This window comes from Chaetura pelagica, unplaced genomic scaffold (genome assembly GCF_000747805.2).
Source record: "Chaetura pelagica isolate M959 unplaced genomic scaffold, ChaPel_1.0 scaffold583, whole genome shotgun sequence".
Lineage (NCBI taxonomy): Eukaryota > Metazoa > Chordata > Aves > Apodiformes > Apodidae > Chaetura > Chaetura pelagica.
In genome coordinates this window covers 839,002-853,870 of record NW_009952719.1, presented here as the reverse complement: position 1 = coordinate 853,870, position 14,869 = coordinate 839,002, and the positions used below count along the sequence as shown (strand labels likewise).

At 48.6% G+C, this 14,869-nt stretch overlaps 1 protein-coding gene across 1 annotated transcript in view; it reads right to left on the bottom strand.

The window, feature by feature from the left end:
* Positions 1-14,869, bottom strand: part of GRIK4 (glutamate receptor, ionotropic, kainate 4) — a 131,871-nt gene that overhangs the window by 68,894 nt on the left and 48,108 nt on the right. Inside the window, exon 2 of the mRNA XM_009994608.1 lies at positions 4,827-4,991. Coding sequence (XP_009992910.1) covers positions 4,827-4,991 — 165 coding nt within the window. The remainder of the gene's footprint in view (positions 1-4,826; positions 4,992-14,869) is intronic.

The window sequence follows — 14,869 nt, the reverse complement described above, 5'->3', positions numbered from 1 at the left end:
AAACAACTGTCAGAGGGAAAAGACCTGGCTTATCACTCCAAGGGTGAAACATCCCGTAAAATTAGGGAAAATGAGTGTAAACAAAGAAGAGGTGCCTGAAGGAAAGGTTTTAGTTTGGAAAGCTACCACTGAAATGCAAACACGTTTCCTATTTCAGCAGAGTATCTGGTGCTGTCTCGACAGGGAGAAGAATCCTTCCTACCAACACGGGCACTGTGGCTTCAGGCAAGGGCTTTCAGGAATGTGGAAATATTATTCCCATACCAAAAATTCATCCTTGATAACCACACAGAGTGTTACCACTGATAATGGTGTAGCCCCTGCCACTCCAGCCCCTTCACACTTCAGCACAGGAGCTACAGACTGTGCAGGACTCACCTCTGGTTGCTGCAGGTCCAGAGGCCCAGGGTCATGTCCATTATTTGTTTTTTAAAATTCAATACCTCAAGGAATCCTGGACATTAAAGTGACATCCCATTACAAACCTCTTGAACATGAGATAGGATGTGGGTACTGCAGTTTGTCCCTGGCCTGAAGACCTGAGATGCCTCAGAGCTCCTATTCCAGGCATGTCTCTGGCCTGCCTGCACCCAGCTGCTCCACACTGACATCCTTGAGGACAGTGTGACAGGCAAACAAGACACAGGCTTAGCCAAGAGATTTCTTAACAATACTTAACTCTTTGGAAAGGAAAGATGCCAGGAACACCCTTCTGTGCTCGGAGGCAACTCCTTGGAGGTGTGAGGTGGTGATTGCTGCCTTTCTACTCCTACACGGACCTGTTTCTGTCTCTGCTGCTTGTGCAGCTCAGACGTTCCACCGTGGTACCTCCATCCATGCAGTTATGGGCTCTGTCCATAAGCTGAGAATGGGTCTGAGACTCCTGTCCCCATCCTAGCACAGGCTGCAGTCTGGAGCTAGGAGGTGGCCCTCACATGTGCAATGCAAAACAGTGACCCTGCCCTGCCAGAGGAGCGAGAAAGGGCTGTGCCAAACGGTTCCCACGAGCACATCGAGGGATGAAGTGCAGGTCTGGGCACTCAGCAAACAGCAAGACATGTTTTAAAGGGAGATGGAAAGATGTGCTTATTTCTGAAGAAGGAAAAGCACAACAAATGAGTAGCTCTGGCATTAGATCTGTTCACACCTCCAGTGAGTCATAGAGAGTGCCTTTCATCTCTTGGGATCTCAGGGCACTTGGCAAGCACTTCCAGGAGCTCTCCCTGCTCAAAGCCTGGCTGAAAGTTCTCTGGTGAGAGCATCCACCCACCAGGGTGCAGAACACAGCATCTCTTTCACTGCACAGAGCCCTAAGACAAGTTTTTCAAACACAGTGCAAAGAAGATCCCTGCCTCCCATCGAACAGAAACGAGCAGAGAAGGGATGCAATTACCTCAGCATTTCTATGATTTCAAAAGCATGTCAGAGGATCCTGAATGGCAGGGACTGACCAGGGTGGGATTCTCATCCAGAAAATACCAAGTGAAGGAACAGATCACATTAAAAAGGTTGCATCCTACACCAGGGCCCCTAAGTTGCTCCCTGCAGCATCCTTTGTGCTTCTTAGCAAGAGCCCTCAACCAGGCCAGGCTTAAATGTGAAATCCAACAGGATCACAGAAACTGTGGGACAGTTGACAGCACATTTGGGCCAATGTCACTGAAAGGACGTATCAGATGCTTTGAAACACTGGTGTGAATAAATACAAATTAAAAATCCTCCAGTGGCTCACTCTGTTTTACTGCTGACCTGCCCTGAGATGCTGGGATTCACAACAGAAAGATGCTTAAAAGGCTGATGAGGTGATAGGGGACAGGGTGACAAGTAGAATGTCTGTCCCTACCTGGACATCAAAAGGAATAAGGTGTTTTAGATAAAGACATGATTAATTAAGTTATTTTGGATCTCCATAAGAGGAGCTGGAACATCAAACATAAAGAAACATCAGGCTTGATTTATTACAGCAAAAAAAAAGAGCTCTATCCACCCCCTTCCACTGCAAACTCGTTTGAAAACACAGGATTTTACAGATGTTGCACACAAGAGCAGTCAAGGTTTGTTTTCATTCATATATAAAAGCTGAAATGCCAATCCATGCATGAATGTGATCAAGGCTGACTCATATTTTACCTGTTACAGCAATTGTGATTTTGTGCCCCCCCTCAAACAGCAAGAAGCTGTTGGGGGGGGGGGGGGAAGAAAAGCAAGCCAAACAGCTCAACATTAAAACACAAACTACCTCTCAAAAAGTCTTTCTTCTCTTGAAGCACTGACTGTGCAGGGAGGATCAGTGATGGGGTGTAATCACAGCAGCCCCAGATCAGTCAGCTAGGCATGCTGGCTGTGATATTCAGGGTGATTCAAAGGGCATGAAATGTGAGAACAGTATTAAACAGATGTAGAACAGCTCTGCAGGCATAGGTTAAAACATCTAAACTGCTTTTATTAATATTACATGTGATAACAAACATCAGTGCCACATTAAAGCTGAGAAGTCAGACATCTGAAAGCCTTGAAACATAAATGAAAGGATCTGATTCTGCTCTGCTACCAGTATAAATTAAGAATAACTTCAGTGATATTAACAGCAGGGATGTGCAGAATCCAGATTTTTTTCCTTTTGTAAGGAATCCTTCAAGACATTTTTCCCTCTGAAGAAAAGGCAGCTAACATATTGCAAGAATTACATGAATAGTCACTTCACCAAAATGAAACCAGTTTGCTCTGATTCCTACCTTTTACCTTCTGCAAGCAAAAGTAAAGAAAATAAAGAAAATCACCCTGAGGTGAAAATTGGAAATGGAAGTGTCTCTTTCCTCTCTTATCCCATTTCCATGTGCTCCCCAAATACCACATTTGCTGAAACCAACCATTTCTTGCATAATACTTCACTCTCAGCAAATTAACGTTCTTGTGCTTGAAAAATGTTAGAATGAATGAATTTCTGAGCAGTGTTACAGGGGGGCAAGTGAGAAGGAAATCCTGCTCATGCTCTTTACTGCAGCTCTGGGGTCACTGGGCAATTGAACCAGCTCCTTGAGCGAAGTTAAATAACAGAAAAGCTGCTTCATGTGGAAGATTTATGAGAAAGCAAAAAGAATGGAATGAAAAATGCTCCTGGTTCTTCCAAAGACATGGAAGGCTAGGCAAGCAAGCAGTTTTCTCCTTTCCTAGGAGGCTCACTGGGAGATTTAGGATGCTTCAGGGGCAAACTGGGAATGCACTTGGAAACACAAGGCAGCCCCCATCCCTTCTGCAGAACCCAGCCAGTCAGACTGGGTTTGGCCCCTGGCTGTGCTGGTAAAGCAGGATGGACACAATGCTGAGCAGATGGGAAACACCAAGAGAAGTTTAAAAGAGCTGAGGGATCCAAAAAGGTGGGGAAGTGCTGTTTTGAGCAGTCCCTGGAAGGCTGCAGGTGCTTATCTCAATCCAGATTGTCTCACAGGCCACAGGTTCTATAAATAGAGCTCCAGGTACCTGCTGAAATGCACTTTATTAACTGAGGGCTTCTATAAATAATGCAAATGCTAATTTAAGAAAGGAAGGAGCGAGCTGCTCATCTCAAGGCCCATCCAGCCTGTTCTGCCACTTAGCCAGAGACCTGCTCCTGAGCAGCTCTGGGGACACAGGGCCTCCCAGGCACAGGGATGCTCAGTGCTGCCCAGAACACACAGTCAAGCGGTTTGGAAAACCAGCTCACTCTAGACCACAGCACACGACTCCACCCTGGAGTACCCTGCAGATTACACAGGCTTAGAACAGAGAACCATTGGGAAACAAGTCTAAAATCTCTATAATTTAAAATTATTTCTCCCAGCTTTCTCAAATCAGCTTGTAGTAAGAACTTCCAGCCTTTCCCTGAACTGTAAAGGTCATCTTAACATTTATTCCAGAAGGAAGCTGCCCTATTCCAAAGGGGTTTCCCTCTTACAGGAAGAAGCTATTACAGATGTTTTTTTGTTTCTTTCACTCCTGAGAGGTCTGTGGGCCCATCAAGCCCTTTTTTATGCATGAGCAGGTGGCTGACGAGTTGAGCTTCCAGAGAAACATCTACAGCACAGACCTCCTTGCATGAAGGGACCTTAAAAGCTTTGTAAGCCACAATTAAAAAAAACAAAACTTCATTTGTGGAAACAAATCCACTGCCAATCCAAAGCACTGAAAGAGCCATCAGGTTTGCTGACACACAGCATTCCAGAGGGTTTTAAAAATAACTTAATTACACTGAACTTGCCCAGAGTCTCTTGTTTGCACACCATTAAATGCCTCACAAAGGAGCATCCCCTCCTGTGTCGTTACCTCCGTTTATTGACACACAGATTAATGAAAATAATTTGTCCCAAGCCAACGAGCTGAATGGTGACAAATCTCATTGAGATGTTCTCAGCCCATGGCAGGGCTCACCTCACAACCCCACTCTAAGGCCTCCAGTTTCAGCTGGTCTCCATGCTCACCCTCTGAGCCCACCCTGCCCTTCCATGCCACCAGGCCCCCGTGGTGGCCCATCCAGGCAGGACCAGCTCTTCCCACCCTGTGGCTGGCACTAAACATGGCACGAGTGCTGCCAGGGATCCCACTGCACCCACCTCCACACCGTGCTGAGCCCCTGCACCAAACCTGGCAGGCAGGGCAGGACGAGGGCTCTACAGAGACCCCCTTCCAAGCCTGAACACGTTCATCTCCCAAGTGCTGAGAGAGAAGCAAAGAGCCGCGTTTTACCCGCACGGCCACCTTGGCTATCACATCACCATCCTCTGCAGCAAGTGCAGAGAGCCAGGCACGCCAGAGCTGGGCCAGGGGCAGCTGCAAGGACAGGTACTCACTGGTCTCTGCCGTCTCATACTCGCTGTCCCGCAGCAGCTCAAAGATGTCCACCTCCACCTTGGCCTTCCCCGCCCGCTCGGGCGCGCGGTTGATGCGGTTCTTGGCCAGGGTGATGGAGAGTCTCTCCCCTCTGCTGCACTCCATGGGGTCGTCCAGGATGGCAGCTGTGGGAGCAAAGGTGTTGGCAGCAGTTAGGACTCGGCAGGGATGTGCTCCTCCCTGCCCCCCAGCCCCTCTGGGATCTCTGCTGCTGCGTGGGAACTTGGCAGGGCTGGGCTGCATCACAGGCAGCGTGGCCAGCAGGGCCAGGGAGGGGATTCCCCCCATTTACTCTGAACTCAAGATGCCCCACCTGGAGCTCTGTGTCCAGGTCTGGAGCCCCCAACATCAGAAGGACATGGAGCTCCTGGAGAGAGTCCAGAGGTGGCCACAGAGATGCTCAGAGGCTGGAGCAGCTCTGGAGACAGGCTGAGAGTTGGGGGGTTCAGCCTGGAGAAGAGAAGGCTCGAGGGAGACCTTAGAGCAGCTTCCAGTGCCTGAAGGGGCTCCAGGAAAGCTGGGGAGGGGCTTGGGACAAGGGCAGGGAGGGAGAGGACAAGGGGGACGGGATGAAAACTGGAAGAGGGAGATTGAGGTGAGACATGAGGAGGGAATTGTGGAGTGTGAGGGTGGTGAGAGCCTGGCCCAGGCTGCCCAGGGAAGCTGTGGCTGGCCCATCCCCGGCCGTGTTGAAGGGCCCAGGGAAGCTGTGGCTGCCCCATCCCTGGCAGTGTTGAAGGGCAGGTAGGATGGGGCTTGGAGCAACCTGGGCTGGTGGGAGGTGTCCCTGCCCATGCAGGGGGTTGGACTGAGATGATCTGTAAGTTCCCTTCCAACCCAAACCTATCTATGACTCTATGATTCTCCTGCCACCGCTATTGTTAGCACATCCTCCTTCCTTCCTTCCTTCCAACCTCCCTCCCACTCGAGGCCTTTCCTGCTGCTTCACCCACCCCCTGCTCTTGCCAGACACGTGGGTGGTGAAATCTCAGCAGCAGTGTTACCTGCAGCCGCCCCCGCTGCTGGGTCCTGCAGGAGCCCAGCACCCTGTCCCACCAGCACCCACCCCCTCGCCCAGGCTGCTCCTGGAGAGGGACATCCAGCTGTACAGCCAGACATCACAGCCCCAAGAGGGGGAGAACGTCCCCAGATGGCCTCAGTTTACACGCCTGAGAAGGCCCTGGTCCGGTGCTGGGAGCTGGAACATTTCAGAAAGCCCATGGGCAGCTGTGAGGGGTGGGGGGGACAAATATTTTTCCAACAGAAAACACTTGACTCTTGAACTCAGCTCACTCAAATCTGTGTTAGGCAGAAGGGGATAGTGTGGGGCATTATTTTTATTCTTTAGTCTAAGGCAAGAAGTGAGAGGAGTCAAGTATTAACCACACTATGTCCTTAGGGGTTGGCCCACCCTCTGCTCCCCAGGAGGTTTGTCCTTGCTCCTAGGAGGTTTCCTCCCAGAAAGCAGCTTTTCAGTCAAACCTGGGGAAAAGCAGCACTGGGGGTCGGTGTGTTTATGAGAAAGGCACCAATGCTTATCTTCCTTCCCCCAAAATCTTTCCCAAGGGTTTGATGCCATTCAGACCTGCCCAGGTGTAGACAGAATGAGGTCCCAGCCTGTGTAGGTGAGCAAAGCAGGGAGGAGTGGGGCTGTGCTGGTTTGTGTGCCAGGGAAACAGGGCATTACAGCAGCAGGTGCCTTGTTGAAGCTTTGGACTGAGAGTGGGCCTGGCAGTGTGTTCCTGAGGAGGCTGGTTTGTGCCTTGAAGGTCCTTCTTGCTCCCCCAGTGCTTCACTGCCACCAACACAAAGACCCCCCAGCCCAAGCCAATGAGCAAACCTGTCTTGGGTTCAGGCTCCTTTTACTTTGCCTTTCCTGCCCCTCAGGCTGGCTTTGAACCCCACCAAAGCTCAAAGCACAGCCCAGTTTCTACAACCAACTCAGGTGGCATTTCAGGGCTGTTTTCTCAGCCCTGCTGGGCTCATCCCAGTGGGATGTCACCTCTCCTGACTTCCCAGCCTGACTCTGACCCCCACTGTGGAAGGTAACCAGGTACTAAAGCCACTAGTGAAGCCAAGGTAGCCCATTCTACCCTGGCTTACTTTGTATCCTGAAGATATCCACCCAAGAATTCCTTCTCTTCCTACTTTTCCCCACTTTTATGGGAGCTAAACTGAATTAAGCCCTGCTAAAGAAACACCCAGCACTGCTACTTGTGTGATCCACACAGAGGTCTTGGGGACCATTCCCAGTCCTTCAGGCAACACCAGCTCCTCTGTCCCATTAACACCCAAGCACCAGCACTGTCTGCAAAGCCAGGGCAGTTCATCTTCATCTCACTGTGCAAGAAAATAGGTTGTGCTTTCCTCCCAGGCCAGGAGCATGGATCACAGGGAGATGAAACTGTCCCAATAAGCAGCTTGCTCAACTCCCCTCTCCTCCAGAAAAGCAGCAGCAGACAAGAAAGTCCTGCCCAGACCTCACTTTCTCATTTCCAAAGCTGGGTGTCAACTTCTCTCTACAGCCTGATTTCCAGGAAAGGGTAAAACAATTGACTGAATCTGATCAACAGCACAAAATGCTACTTAAATTCCAGGTGCTGACACAGCAAAATTAAAGATCAATTGGTGAGGGACTGTGTGTCAGCATTCTTTGATTCATTATTTTCTAATTTAAAGCTTCAAAATCACTAAATTGGACACCATTTCCAAGTTTTTTTTTTTTTTCCTTTTTCCATTGTCAGTTTTCAAACAAAACTCACTCTCACCAGTCTGTAGTTAAATACATTTTAAAAATAAGAGTTGAAACTAAAGCATTTCAAATAATTTTCTCAGGCCACTGAGGCACAAATGTTTGCACAAAGGTGGTTTTTTTCCCCCCTCTTTACTCAGGATAGGGTTTTGCATTTTATTTTTTTTTAAATCTTTATATTTAGAAACTCTGCAACTAAGAAATAATGATAAAAAACCCAAACCCAACAAAACCAAACCTTCTTCCTTACTCAGCTCTGATAAAATTTGAACCTTGAAGGTCACCTTGGGAGCAAAAACATGAGGAAGGGGAAGGTGCCCACACAGCAAGTGGTGAAAACCCTTTTTCCTTGAATGCCAGGGTGGAAGTGGCCACTGGAGAGTCCAGTTACTAACCCAGCTCCAGCAGTGCTTCCTATCTCCCTGTGGAGCTTGTGATAGAAACCAGGAACCTGCCTTCAGTTGTGTTTTGGGAGACTAGTTAGTTTTACCAAATATTAAACCAATCCCCAGAACAGACTAGGCAATGAGGCTGAACTAATCTTTATTTATTACAGCCAGCGGATGAAAAAGGTCATTTAATGTTTAAAAAAGGTTGGGTTTAAAACTTCATGGCTTGGGACATGGTGCCAAAGCTCATCTAATAGCAGGATCATCAAGTATGAACGAAATTCTTTATAAAAATTCCCTTTCATCTATTCCTGTCTATTAAATATGGGAAGATGCATCAAGTAAATCTTTAATCCTGAAAACTTACAGCAAATCTTTGAACTGTGTTGGCCTCAAAAATCACTGCCATCTTCCCCATCATAATAAATGTCTCCCATCCAAACTGTCTTCTCTATGAATGATGAGAAGAATTTTTCAGAGTCAGGAGCACCTGAGTCTGGATTCAGGGCTGCTTTGATTTTCACAGGGACTCAGAGCCAAGTAACTTCAAGTGAAGCATCTGCAGCATTTCCACAGCCACAGCAGTATGAAAGGTCTCAAACTCTTTTGCCTTTTCTCCTCTTACCCTGGAAAAACTTGTCCTATTTTCCTTCAAAAGGGGCTCCAGGAAAGCTGGGGAGGGACTTGGGACAAGGGCAGGGAGGGAGAGGACAAGGGGGAAGGGATGAAAACTGGAAGAGGGAGATGGAGGTGAGACATGAGGAGGAAATTGTGGAGTGTGAGGGTGGTGAGAGCCTGGCCCAGGTTGCCCAGGGAAGCTGTGGCTGCCCCATCCCTGGCAGTGTTGAAGGGCAGGTTGGATGGGGCTTGGAGCAACCTGGGCTGGTGGGAGGTGTCACTGCCCATGCAGGGGGGATGGACTTAGATGATCTTTAAGATCCTTTCCAACCCAAACTATCCCACGATGCTCCAGGAGGAAGGACATTCCTTTCTCATCCCAAGCAATTCAGTCCTTCTCCTTTTCTCCAAAGCAGTGACCAGGGGCCAGGCAGGGCTGTCAGCTCATGTGCTCTCAGCACTGCAGAACCTGCCTGCTGGAGCTGAGCTGATGCACAGCAACTCATCAGATTAAGAGCACCAACCAGCTTAGAGACAACACCAAAACTGAATCCTTTCCACCCTCAGCTGGGTTTCAGTCAGTGCTAAAGAAGCAGAAGGTCTGTGTTCTGCCATCCCCCTGAGCCCTGTGGCTCTCTAGAGTGCCACCAGCCAGACCCACAGCACATGCCCTCTGACCAGCCTGACACAACTGCCAGGTTTCCAACATGTCACTATGTAATTCATGACCCAACCAAGGTCTAATGAAGCTGCATTTTTATAACAACAACAGGGAACAGATGTTACTGGGGATTTTCTGCACTGCTACAATAAACAGCTTTCAGTTGACCTTTGTCTCTTAACTTTATTAAGTGTTGTTACATTTTCATACTACTGAGATGTAAAGCCCTACTCCCAATTGCCATCTCAAGTCTGGGGGCTTGAGGGTGTAGAATTACCAAAGCACTGGCTCAGTAAACGTATTTCATTGTTCATAACCTGTCCCTCCAAGTTCAACTTCTAAAGCCACCTGCAATATTTCTTAAGTATCTCCTCTGACAGGTTAAGATCACACCTACAAGCTTTTGTGATTTGTAATGTAAAACGAGTCCTCAAATCCTCTGTTTCTGTGATGAAGGGACTCTCAACTTTCCAGCTGTAACCCCAGTTCAAGCAGGTTTAGTACATGGAAGAGCCAATAGCTCTGGAGCAGTCACACAGAGTCACAGAGGGGTGAGGGTTGGAAGGGACCTCTGGAGATCATCCAGCCCAACCCCCTGCCAGGGTAGGATCCCCTAGAGCAGATCCCACAGGAACACGTCCAGGTCTGGAATGTCCCCAGGGATGGAGACTCCACAACCTCCCTGGGCAGCCTGTCCCAGGGCTCTGCCACCCTCAGAGTCCAGAAGGATTTTCTCCTATTCAGGTCCAACATCCTGGGCTCCAGTTTGTGCCCATTGCCCCTTTTCCTGTCACTGGGCACCACTGGGAAGAGTCTGGCCCATCCTCCTGCCACCCCCTGTAGATATTGATCAGCACTGATCAGATCCCCCCTCAGCCTCCTTCTCTCCAGCTGAGCAGCCCCAGCTCTCCCAGCCTTTCCTCACAGGCAGATGCTCCAGCCCCTCCAGCATCTCAGTGCCCTGTGCTGGACTCTCCAGTAGCTCCTTGTCCTTCTGGAACTGGGCAGCCCAGACCTGCTCACAGAGCTCCAGGTGGGGCCTCAGCAGGGCAGAGCAGAGGGGGAGAAGAACCTGTCTTGCCCTGCTGGCCACACTTCCCATGGCATTGGCCCTCCTGGCTGCAAGGGCACTTTGTTGGCTCATGATTCCTTTATCACAAAGAATCCCATGTCACAGGGACCCTTCAGATCAAAGGAATGCCAAGAAAACATGCTGCTCTGTAACACCAGTGTCCTACTCAGGAGATGTCTTGACTGCAGCAACCCCAAGCCAGCTCAAATCCCACCAGGCTCCAGATTCATCTGAGGGGCAGTGGATGAAGAACAGTTGCAGAGTTGCAACATTCTGCTCATTTCCCCTCTGCTGAATCAAGTACCAGCCCTTGAGGCTGTCGATGCATTAAAGGATAAGGAATTTGCAAACTTCCTCATTACAGGGCTGTCAAGAAGAGCTCCAGTGGAGAAACAGGTGGGATTGTGTTTCACATGATAATCTCAGAAGTGCTGCTTAAAAATGAAAGTCATCAATATGGTATTGCTTTGAGAGGAAAGATGATCTCATCAAGGCAAAAGAAAATCTAAAAAACATAAAAACTCCTTCACAAAGAGATCTGATCATGTTTGTCTGATCAGTGTAGCAGAGGGCTATTTATTGCTCTTGGCCAGCATTTCAAATCTGCATTTATATGGAGCTTCCCTCTCATTTCTGCTACCCAGAGAGAGTGAATTCAGGAGAGAGAGAGAAGGGAAGGCAAGATACAAAGAGCTGAGAGCTTTAGTTTCTCCTGCTGGAAACATAACCTCTCTTTTCTCTTCTTTAGTAATTGCTTTGTGTACATTAAATCAGAATAACATTCTCTGACACCAGGAGCTTCCAGGAAGATATAAAATGCTGTCACACATCTCTGCCCTCCCTGAGCCTGCAAAGGTGACAGCCTGTCAATCACACTGGCCCTGTCCCAGTGCTGGGATGCAAAGCTTCAGTGGGGGCAAGTCCATTTCTGTGCCCCAGCAAATATTGTCCCTCTGGTCCAGGCAGGTAAGCACTGCCAGCTTCCTCCTCCACACACACCTGCAGGACACAGAGGTGGCTGTTGGTGTCCAGCATAGGGTGGGAGGGGGGAACACATCCTGAAAGCAGGCATCTGCAAGCCAGGTCTCCTCTCTCACTCCTTTCCTTCATGAGGAAAGCACACTTGTCTCACATTAATGAGAGAAGGTCCTGCTCTTCTGATAGGATCACCTGCTTTTCCGAATACAAATCCTGCTAGGAGGAAGCCAGCCAACACCCTCAGCATGAAAACAGAAGCAAAAAAGCAGAAAGGGATGAAGAAAATGGTCTGTAATGAAAATTCCCTGTCTAGAGATGGCTAATGCAATCTGAAGTCACCCTCTCCTCCAAAAGCAGGGCAGTAAACCAAGGGTTCCTATATCCAGAGAGAAATGCTGCAACCTTGGGTGATGTCCTGATCTCTGAATTCCAACAGTGTGTTTACAAGCAGATAAGTCCTACCTAATCCCCTGAAAAGCCTGTCAAGAAGCTTCCCAAAAAAAGAGGAGAGAAAACAGCAGAGAGGAGGAAGAGTAACTGATTTAACCTTCCTGAGGGGTAAGGTCAGGGCTGAGACAGGGAATAAATGATTATGGCTCCCAAAGAAAGGGATGCTCGGGTCCTCCAAGCAGGACAGGCTGGAAGAAAGAACAAGAGGGGCTCCATCTCACATGGGCAGGGCTTTGTGGACAGGAAAAGGCAGAAGTTCAAGGTCTTAAAGGCATGGTGGGACACTTTTCACTGTAGGAATCCCAAGAGCCACAGAAGCTGCTCAAGGATGTTGCTACAAGGACACATGGAAGCAAACGGGCACCAAGAGGGAAGAACCTCCTGGGGGTGTCAGAAACATTCCAGCAAGAAAACAGGCAATTCCAACCACCAAGAGCCATGTTCCACGTGTGTGTGGTGGGATGTCTCTTGGTTTCCCTGAAGCTGTGCTATTCAGGGCAGATTTCCTCTAGTGCAGGTTTTCTGCTCCTCTGCCAAGCCTGTCACTCTGGGCTGCACTTTGCCACCCAATTCCAGCTGCTGGATGGACACGTACACAGATCCACACCAGGTCAGTCCAAGTGCCTAAACCTCATTTTCTTAGGGAACCAGCCAAAAAAAAAACCACTGACCAAAGCTGGGAACATGGTTGTTCGTTTGTTTGTTTTCTCCTGTTTGTCTTTTGTTTCAAAAATGTCACATTGAGTTGCTAAAGAAACATTTTCTGCCCATTTTCATGGTCCTGGGTGACTGGCAGCAGGTGTGGTCTTTGGGAAGAGAGCACTGGGAAGCCCTGGTGGGGCCAGTAAACTTGGCAAGACCAAGAAAGAAGCAAGAACTTAATTAAGTCAGTGGAGAGTATAAATACAGGAAAAATAACCACACAAACCCCATGTGCCACTTCCAGGCAAACAAAATGAATGAGGAAGGAAGAAACAATGTGTAAAATTCTAAGCTAAAATTATAAAGAAAAGAAAGGGAAAAAAAAAAAAAAGCCAAAAAAGAAATAGGAAAAGTCCACCAGGATTTATAGTTCTAATCATGGGTTTGAAAGATGGCAAGGCATAGTGCAGCAGTGGGACCCTGCATCTGAGAGCAGGGACTGGTGTGGGAAAGAGCCTGGCACAGGATGGAGAGGCAGGAAAGGAAAGGCAGAGCCCCAGAAAGCCATAGAATCATGGAATGGTTTGGGTTGGAATCTTCAGGATCATCTAGATCCAAACTCCCTGCACGGGCAGGGACAAAATGCAGGACACTTTCCTGGTGTCATCCCCACAATATGTTCTGTATCTGCAAGACAGAAAACCAGCAAAGCCCACAGCTCTGCCTGCAGACCTGGCTGCTCCAGCAGCCACACAACCCTCTGCACTCCCTTGGGAGTCACTGATTGACAGTGATGGAAGGAGAGCAGTACTTCCAAAACGGAATCTCATGGAATGGTTTGGGTTGGAAGGGACCTTCAAAATCATCCAGTCCCACCCCCCTGCATGGGCAGGGACACCTCCCACCAGCCCAGGTTGCTCCAAGCCCCATCCAACCTGCCCTTCAACACTGCCAGGGATGGGGCAGCCACAGCTTCCCTGGGCAACCTGGGCCAGGCTCTCACCACCCTCACACTCCACAATTCTCTCCTCATGTCTCACCTCAACCTAAACCTCATTCAGCTTAGAACTTTGCCTTTTGCAGAGGGGACCATTTCCTGACCTGCTTCAGGATTAAAGGAACTTTGGGCCCATCTAAAACCAGTAGATTTCCACATATGCCTTTAGCAACCATTTCCCTCTTCACCCTTCCTGGCACCTTAGCATTTTCAGTGCATTTGCTCTTCCTTCAGCATCTCCTTATTTCAAGAAGGTTGTTGGGGCTTTGCCACCTCTGATTGTCCCCAGGCTGGCCAACACCAGTGCACTGCAGAGGATGCACAGCTTGGACCAAATGATGGAGCACAGAAGTGCCAGGTCCCAGCTCCAGGCTTCCCCAGCCAGCTGATTAATTGCACACACAGTGACAGGCAACAGCTTGGACACAGCCCCAGTGCCAAGGGGAGAAGGGGGAAAAAAAAAATGCAGCAGTGACAGAATTCAGGGGTTTTGGTCTCACCAATATGGGGAGTTTACAGGCACTTTGCACCAGCTCTATTCTTACTACAAACCATCAGCCATTGCTGCTCTTACAGGTCTATTATGAACTCCCAGAATTAAATCTCTAAAAGATCCATCTCTAAAAGATGGATCCAAAGACAAGGACCTTCCAGCTGCATGTAGATACCAGATATGACAATTGCTTCAAGGAGATGAGACAGACAATTGATAAATGGAATGACTTTCATTGTCTTAGGATGGATGAAGAACTGAGGCACAAAGAGATAAACCTCAAGATTTTGCAAGACCTCATGGCAAATAAAGTGAGTTAATGTGGCACAAGACTTCAGAAACCCATTTAGCACCCTGGCATTTTACTGACTGCCACTGAAACCTGACACTGCTTCACTCTACAGGTATCCCAAAAGCCAAGTGAGGACTTTTGAGAGAGCTTCTGGGAGATGGGAACCTCCAAAAGCAGCAGCAATTTACAAGAGACATGTATGAAGGTAAATAAAGCCCAGGGTCAATGCTAGAAGGCTGAGCACAGCATGGATGGAAGATTCAAACTGTTTGGAGTCTTTATAGTCAGTGCAGAGAGCCAGGTCCTACAGAGCACCTAATCCAGGTAATAAATTGACCCTGATGTGCTGGCTCTTAGAGTCCCTGCTCTCCATACACCTGCTCCATAGGAAACCTCACTGCCCACCTCCCAGACAGGGTGCACAGATGTAGAAGGGAAGAGACTGAGGCCTAAGAGTAGGAGGTGATCACAGAGAGGCTGAAGAACAAGGGTGGGAAGAGGTGACATTGGAAACCTCACCCCTATTTGCAGAAGATTTAACCTACATGAAAGAGTTGGATCCAATTATACAACAAGGCCACGTGAGCCCTTCACTGAGGCACCTCAGGATTGTTTTCCTCCCTTTGCTTCACTGTGAGGACAAACAACTTTTCCTGCTG